At 41.2% G+C, this 8,874-nt stretch overlaps 1 protein-coding gene across 1 annotated transcript; it reads right to left on the reverse strand.

The window, feature by feature from the left end:
• Positions 1–1,203: 1,203 nt before the first annotated feature.
• rtn4rl2b (reticulon 4 receptor-like 2b) lies at positions 1,204–5,646 on the reverse strand. The gene is given in 6 exon segments (XM_032554466.1): positions 1,204–3,103; positions 3,612–3,695; positions 3,697–3,846; positions 3,929–4,096; positions 4,098–4,156; positions 5,473–5,646. Coding segments are annotated over 6 exon segments (1,383 nt in total). The 5' UTR covers positions 5,522–5,646; the 3' UTR covers positions 1,204–2,230.
• Between the last annotated feature and the right edge of the window lie 3,228 nt (positions 5,647–8,874).

Raw genomic sequence — 8,874 nt, forward strand, 5'->3', positions numbered from 1 at the left:
CTGATTCCGACACGCATCGTCACATTTTGGTCCTGGTGTGTGTTCCCCATCCTGCCTCTTTTCTTGATTCACATCTCAGCCCACCCACCAACCCCCAAGCACATGCACATTCAGACTCCCTCTGCAGTAGCCTGATATAGCCGCCATCTGTAAACAACGAGAAAAGAGGCCGGGGTGCGAAGTGACCAGCGCTTAAACTGGTGGCCATCTTTACTCACACTCCCAGTCACACATGAACAGCTAATGCCGCTTGCATACACACACAAAAAATATGCCATTCATCCACCTGTAGTTTTATAAACAAGTTCAGCACAGACAAAATAAAGACTATAAAGTCCAAAGTACAAAGTATCCAGAATAAAACTTGTTTATTTCACCTTCAGCCACTGGCAGAATTTTGCAATAACATAAACATTTTAGGTTTATTTTGTACCGAAGGGATATTATTATTGATATTTGCCTGCTTGTTAGCATTTTCATACATGATAGTCCCAATATACAGTACAGACCAAAAGTTTGGACACACTTTCTCAGTGATGAGAAAGTGTGTCCAAACTTTTGGTCTGTACTGTATATGTCCTGTTACATAAAAAAGAGCTGAAAACTGTTTTTTTCTCTGATTATGAGAATGGAATAGAAAATGTGTAAGAGTGTTGTTGTGGTGTGGATCTTGTAGACTTTGTTGCAAATTAATTAATCCCTTTGAGGCCAATAAAGTGCATCAAATTAAATATTTGTACTTACTATATTTTTAATTACCTCCTTAGTTTAATTTGCACTTTTCTTTATAACTGTGTTTTTATTTAATCACGTTCAAACTTTCTTTGTGGATCACTGTGATTTTATCTAAATAATTTACATAAATAAGATGAAAACTTGCAAGAAAGAAGTAGATTACATGTAACTAAATATTATTTTTCTTAGATGGGAGTCCTAAGTTGTTTTATTTGGTCGTTAATTCATAGTATATTGATCAAATAAAACAATTAATTATTCCCAAATTGAATGCTAAATAAGACATATTTCAGATAATTTATGCAAACAAATTAGTGACTTAATAAATATGAAAAATAATTATATATTGTGTTTGTATGTATGTGAATCTCTTTGACCTCATCTCATAAGGTTTAATTTATTTCCAATGTCAGTTTCTAATGTGGCAAATATGGATACCGCATTGAGAAAAAAAAAAAAACTCGCTGAAACTTTATGAATTCAGTTTTTTTTATTAAATAAAACACTTCAACAGCATCTTCCATTAAAAATACAAAATCCAGCAACATCACAGTATGATCAGTTTAGACATTTACTGTTATGATTCAGATAAAACATAGAGGGTTGGTCACAAACACATGGCCTTAATTCACTGCAGTTACTTTTCTTCCACAGATACAGGAGACAGAAAGCTGCAGACACATCTGGTTGATTGTCATGATCTGTTTGACCATATTTTGCATATATGTTGGCTCTGGTCAAATCCAAAGCAAGTCATGCATTTTCAAATTCTCCTTTTTGTGAAAAATGTTCCGGTTAGAAACACAAAAACAAGTTTTACAAACATAATCAAACAGACTAAGAATTAGAGAAGTCCAGGAAACAACATGAAAGCAGATAAGGCTGGAGTGATGGTTGGGTGAAACTGTACGAGCTAACACATATTATTGGGCTTCCTTCTATTCAAAAATCAATGAACCTAATACAAACTGTTCTTACTAAAAGTACAAATCCTGTTATCCTATGTACAATATGGAATAAGCTTATCTACAGTGATTCTGTGCTGTATTTACAGGTGCTTGTTTGCTGGTAAAAGTTTGAACCTTTTCATCACTTCCATTACTTCTCAGGATCTGCATATTTTTCTAACATCTGGTGGTGCCAAACTGTCTGTGAATCCCCTGCTCTGTGCAACTACCATGACATAAACAGTGATTAGACAATCATTAGATCATGGAGCCTGCATCGTTTGGACTGGGATATCACAAGTAGCATCTGAAGACCCCACCAGATTACTTGCACTCACTTATCGCTTCCTGCTTCAGGTAATCTGACCTCTGCTCTTTGCTCTGAAACAGCTCCCTGCTGCCTCGTCCATCTCCTGCATCACTGAATCATCCCCGAAGAATGTGCAGGAGGCAACAGAAGGGAATCAAGATGCAATTTCTTTAGTGTGAACAAGAAAGAGCAGAAGGAAAATTTAGAGGAAAGAGACGGTGTGAGAGGAGAAAACAGCTCAGCTTAACAGGAAATGGAGTAGGAGTGTTACTATGAAGAAGGAGAGGAAGTGGAGATGGGATGGAGTGATGGTTGAAGAGGAGGATGAAGGGAAAGCTGCACTGTCATAGCTGGGAGCACAGTCCAGCTCGACGCAGCGGATGGAGGAGTCTTCATTTCCATAGTTGGCCCAGTACTCTTCCGGATCCAGCTTGGGAAGAGCTGCCTCGTCTGCGGACAGTTCGTACTTGTAGGGTAAGGTTTCAGCGGGCTTCTTGGGGGGATACTGAGGCTTTACGGGGGAGAAGGGTAAGGTTTTCACATTCTCTGAGCTCTTCTGGAACGAAGCCTTCGATGAAGATGCAGGCTTGTGCTTGGAGAACCACCAGCGCGTCTTGGTGCTGAAGGTGGTGGTTGTGGTTCCGGCCATGGAGCCGGGGTCAGGCATGGGGCAGAGGGCGAAATCCATCTCACGCAGGAATCGGAGGTCCTGGCCACGACGCTGGGATGGGGAGGTGCACACGACTTCCGAGGAGGAGATGCGGGCTTTGCGGAACCACTCCCAGAGGGGACGGGACTCACAGCCGCAGGACCAGGGGTTGCTGTTGAGGCGCAGGAACTGGATGCCCTGGGTGTCCTTCATGGTCTGGCCTGGCAGCTCGGCCAGAGAGTTGTTGAAAAGGTAAAGGATCGTCAGGCGACCCAGATCGCGGAAAGCCCGACGGTTCACCTGCCGGATGCGGTTGTCATGGAGAAGGAGGCGGTCCAGGTTGACCAGGCCTCTGAACACATTCTCAGAGAGGGCACGGATTCGGTTCCCATGCAGGAATAGATGGGTCAGGTTAACCAGATCTGAGAAGAGGTCGTCCTGCAGAGAGTGGAGTTGATTTTCCTGCAGAAAAACCCAAATATGAGAGAATTTAGTAAAAATGCAAAAGAGGAAGCTGATGCTGTTTCAGTTTTCTTTAGTAATCAGCTGCAATGTTTAAATGTGGGATGTGCCGCTGAATTTTCATTCATTTTATTGATGATTTGTTTGTGTTTTGCACCTAACATGTTCTTTTTCATATATTTCTGGATATATCCTCTGACCTTACTAAAACTGAACAGTTTGTGTGATTAAATGAGGCTAGACCACTGGTAGTACATGTGCTGTCTTGGTTTTCTGAGGTTGTATTTGAATGTGTTGCTTAGACTAAATCTTCCAGCAGTGTGGAACACGTCACGGCGTGTGTGTGGGGGTGGGTGCGGCTTGGATGCAAACTGTTGCAGTCAGTAAACTAATTCTGCAACATGACTGTCTCCTGTTGAAAGCATAATAAATGATGAACATCTCAAAAATGTTTTTACATTTGTCTATGTGTGGGGTGTGTGTGTGTGTGTGTGCATGCCGCATTTACCTGCAGGTAGAGAAACTGGAGGCTGTACAGCTTGTGGAAGATATCATGGGGGAGAGTGGCCAGCTTGCAGCGATGCATGTGCAAGGCTCTGCAACTTCTCCAGCCCCCTGAATGCTCCACCTTCCAGGTGCCGCAGCGAAGGGTTGTCGCCCAGGTCCAGCTCCTCCAGGATCCTGAGGTTGCTGAAAGCTCCGGCCTCAATCCATGTAATGTTGTTTCCATACAGCCAAAGCACCTGCATGGGGATTTAATGGGAAATGTGTTAAAAAAGAAATTCTTTAGTAACAGGGAACATTTCCTACGAGTAGGGAGCGCACCTGTGTCTCGAAGCCAAAGGAATCTGCGCGAAGCTCTGTGATGCGGTTGTTCTGCAGGAAGACTCGTTGGGAGTCGTAGGGTACTCCAGCTGGAACCATGGTAAGGTTCTGGGACTGGCAGCTGACCGTCATGGGCGTAGGGTAACACACACACAGCCTGGGGCACTGCAGAAACCCCGCCCGGCTTCACCACCACCAGCCACAGAATCAACCAAAGGGTCAGTCCACCTGAAGGTACAGAGGAGCAGAAGGAGGTTTTTACTAAGCTGGAAAACATCACGATTTACAGGAAGAAGGTTTTACAGAAACTAAGACTGAGGAAGGGATGCTGGTATTGTAATGTTTGGAAACCTGCACATTGTCTGTTTATGAATGAGCTTTCTGTCTATCAAACCTGTTGTTGTGATTCCATGTAACAGTATGTTCCTTCACCCATGTCATTTTGATACTCCTCATATATAATTCAGACAAAAATCATTCACCTATTCATTTCCAGATGATCACTTTACACAGGTATCAGTGACTCGGTTGCATAACTCTGGCCCTAAGCAAGTTTAATTGGTAAACTTGGCACTAATCTATGACCCAGACAACATTCTTAAATATTGGAACATGTGATTTGGAAAGTAGTTATATTAAATCGACACAGATTTCTAGATCTCATGTTATTTAAATCAAATGGTTGTTTCCCCTGGGAGAGGTGCCAGGGGAGAGAGCACGTACAAGCTACAACCAGTACCCAGAGCAGGATCAGTTTCAGTTTTAATTAATAATTCAGAAGCCATTTGGCAGCTGCTCGGATAACACCCCACAGAAGAAGTAAATGCGGGAAAAGTACATGCATTAAATATTAATAAGGTTCCATTCATCAGTTCTGCGCAAGATTTTCCACCATCTAACCTTCTGACCTTTTAACAAGTGTGGTTACATGCAGAATCTGCAGATGTGGAGAAAAATACACATCATCTGAGTTTTGGAGTTTGAAGGTTGTTGGCACAAATCATGGATACAGGAGCATCACTTGAAAGTTTTAGGGGTAGCCTGATGGACCAAACTAAAGTACATAAGTAAATTTTAGTTGTTTTATTCACTAGTTTTATACTAAGACTCTCTGTATGCAAAAAGAGAAAAACGTTAAACTTTACAACAGAACCAAACTCAGATTTGCTCACTTATATTAAAATTATTTTAACTATATTATTTACTCTTGAACATACAAAAGTGGCAACCTTATTTGCTATCAGAACTTAAAAATGCAAATCCACACATTTATAAACTAAATAAGTTGTGTTAAGTTTTTGTTTAAGCTAATGTTATTTCAAAAGTTTGAAAATAAACCAAAGTTTCTGTGCGTAAAAGCGCACAAAGTTCATTCGCCCACAAAAAAAGAGACAGAAATATATGAATTATTGTTGCTTAAACATCTAAATGTCTACTTTAAACCCATAAAAATTTCCATCAAACACATAAGACAACTCAAATCACAAGATCAGATTAAAAGTTAGCATCCTCCTCCTGCAGGATCGAGATGCTGCGCAACTTACTCTTGAAGTTGTGAGCTCTGGAGCTCCTCACGGTCCTACGGGTCTCCATCTCGAACCAAAGCCGAAAGCGAGTTAGCCTGCGCGGCGTGGAAGTGCCTGCTTGCTGCTATCTCTGCTGCGGTTCAGCTCTGGTGACCGAGTCACTGCGGCTTCAAGCAGTGACGTTCTGGATTCCCGGGAAGCTTTTTATACCCGCGACCGGCGCGTCGCCCACGGCCGTGGGCAGCAAAGGATCCTCTCTACGTCATCCAGGAGGGAGGGTTACGAGCCGCCGGAGGAAGCGCCTGGAAAGGCAGTGGAAAGCAGAGACTTGGCGCTATCCAAATATTGACAACCGTCTGCTAAAGGGGAGATTAATTATTTATTACTTATAAATGTGGGGATGATTATAGGAAACAAAATGCCCTAACTTCCTAAATGAATACATTTGATTAATTTTGAATTAAATTTTATATTATATAAAGACAAAAAAATGCAGGCTTTGCTTGATACAGTCAAAAACATTTTCCCTTAAGACAAAGCACAGTGTGGGAGGATTGGTTGACTTCTACTGGAAGGAGGTGGGATGGAGGCAGTTTTGGCACAAAACAAGCTCTCTGCCTCCTGGAGGAAAGCCAAAGAATTTACTGTAAAACTACAGCTAATTAAAAGTGCTGTGATTTCACCTGTGGCACATCATGCTCACCACCAACGGTGAAAAAGGGAGGTTGGTAAACTCATTTGGCATTAAACCCAAAATCTCATTACTCTGCTTCAGTGTAGGCTGGATTGGAAAGAAGCCGAGGGCCGCCTACATCTCACAGCAACAGATGAACATGAAAGGAAAACCCAGCGGTGGAGCAAAAATGATCAAACCCAACATATGGATGGGCTACATTATATGTGTGTGGCAGAAGGATGACATAATACTGACAAATCTTTGTGGAACAGTACAAACTGCACATCAAGTTAATCATCAAAACAAAGTGTCAATTTTAATGGAATATTTATCAAAGTAGCACTTGGCAAGAAGTGGATCTATATGTTTTGATAATACTCCTTTTTATGACTGACAGGCTAAAATATATACAGACATACCCGTTAATATTTGGATAAATGTCCTTAAGGAAGATTTCGCCTCAAGAACAAAACTTTTTGAAGCAAACAAAAGGCATCAGCTATATTTGTTGGTAAATTTTTAAACATGATCTAAGCAGGATTGATTAATGTTTGCTTATTTATTATTTACCGTGGATCAGAATTTTCACAATTGCCCATAAGTTTCAGATGGAATTGACGTTTGGGCAGGTCATTCAGGAAGGTAATCATGAGCCTTTCAAAATGAGTTTTTATGTATTTTTGGGATCATTTTCCTTTTGGAATACCCAAAACTGTCTAATTCACAACTATCTGCCTCAGTCAAATGAAAGGAAACTGGTTATGATGCCATACAGCAACCCAAGAACCTTTGACTCTCTAGTCGATTCTGAGGTAAGAAATGCTGGTAAAACCAGTTTCACTGTTCACAACAAAGCGTTTTGACATGGACCGAGAAACGGATCTGGCCAAAAATGAAGTCAACAAATTTGCAGCTGCTGACAGAAAGTGATGCCTTCTGGGAGACAGTTTTGCTGTTAGACAAGACAGATATTCCACTATTTGGGCACAATGGCTAATATTTTTGCGGTCTCTTCTGTCCGTCTTCTCTTGTTGTTGTGTGGTGACATTGCAGGCAAAGACTCTACATGCTACAGACTTTTGTTGAACATCAAAGTTTTATTACAATACTGCAGCCTAAGTCAGCACGACCGAATTGTGAGGAAATCTTGACCCGATCGTAACGAAAACCTCCTGATCTCTGGGCAGTTTCCCTTTTATAGGGCTCTGCCCTACACATATCCTCCAAGGTAAACAAATCACCACATATATATATATATATATATTTCATGTTCACGTTTTCTTTCAGGTCCTGCTGCCGGATTGTCTGCTTGTACATCTGGAAACCTTACATTAGATTTATTTTTCAAGCTTAATGTCTTTTGAGCCTTGACCTGACTGCATTCCCAAATCCTCCAGAAAGTTCTCCTGTGTGGTCAGACACTACATTATATACATTAACTTTTTTTAAAACCAGAAACCAAAAAAATTACTAAGCAACGACAACATAACTTAGGTTTCAACTGCTTTCCCTCTGTAATCAATTAGACTGTCAGGCAGTCTGCAGTCGGATGTTATTGTATCTTCCTTTCCATCCAACACGTGTGTAGCATTAGCATGAAGTAATGTAAACACGGCCAAATAACATGCTGTGTGGATAAATTGATCAATTATCAATAAATTGTCCCATAAGTTATCACGATAAATGATAATAATGTTGTTTTGAGGCCATTTTCAAGCAACATGATAGTAATAATGGCATTCTCAAAGATCAAAAAAATTTAAATGCTAATGAACATTTAAACACTGGAACTGGAAGACATTTTAAATATCCAAAATGAATACAGAAAACAAGAGAAACAACAAATTAAATGAATTATAAAGTCTCTGCTAACAAAATTATCTTAAAAAAACCCACCAGACTGAAAACTTTTATCACTCAGTTTCTGGTAAAAACAGAAAGGAAAGAGAAAAACGATAAATCAAATGAAAACTATTGAGTTTCTCTTAATTTATCATGTGATTAATTGATTTATTGTTTATTGTGGCAGGCCTACCTGTAGCCTTTCAGATTAGAAGAGTGAGCAAAGCCAGAATTAAGACAGAAACTTTAAGATTCCCTGTAACATGATGAGGGCAATTTATCTAAACATAAGAACTCGTTTGTTTAAGTTTGAAGGTGTATGCTGTCGTCTCTGAAAGAAAACGACATTAGGAGAACACCAGGCTGACTCTCACTGTTTCCAGCTGATTTGGCTGTTGTGTAACCACCTGGAGGAGAAGGCACGGTGCAGTGAGGCCGTGGGACGGAGCTATTGTGCATATGAAATAAAGTGTGTCAGGGCGAAGAGGGTTGGGTTGGGTTTCACTCACGTGTGACTCCTCCCTAAATGTCACGGGTCACTGCCAGGTCCTCCATGATGCACATCATCTGCTCCCATCTCACCAGAGCCTTCTTCATGGAAGGTCATCTGCAAGCTGGGCTCGCAGTGCAGGGAGTAATTAACTGCGCGCCTGGAATCGGACCACTTGTTGGCTGCGGTGTTGTGAGAGGGGGAGGTGGACAGCTCACCAAGCAGCCGGCCTCCGCAGGGGGCTGTGGAGCTGAGAAGGTCGCACGTGTGTGTGTGTGTCTTTGTGTGTTTATGCACAAATAATTTATTCAGTGGCCCTGGAGTAACGAGAGTAGGCAGCTGGCTCTCTATGTTCAAAAATGCGTGTGTGAATACAAGAGCTTCTTGAAGCCCAAATTTGTTTATCAAGAAT

Source organism: Xiphophorus hellerii, chromosome 23 (genome assembly GCF_003331165.1).
Source record: "Xiphophorus hellerii strain 12219 chromosome 23, Xiphophorus_hellerii-4.1, whole genome shotgun sequence".
Lineage (NCBI taxonomy): Eukaryota > Metazoa > Chordata > Actinopteri > Cyprinodontiformes > Poeciliidae > Xiphophorus > Xiphophorus hellerii.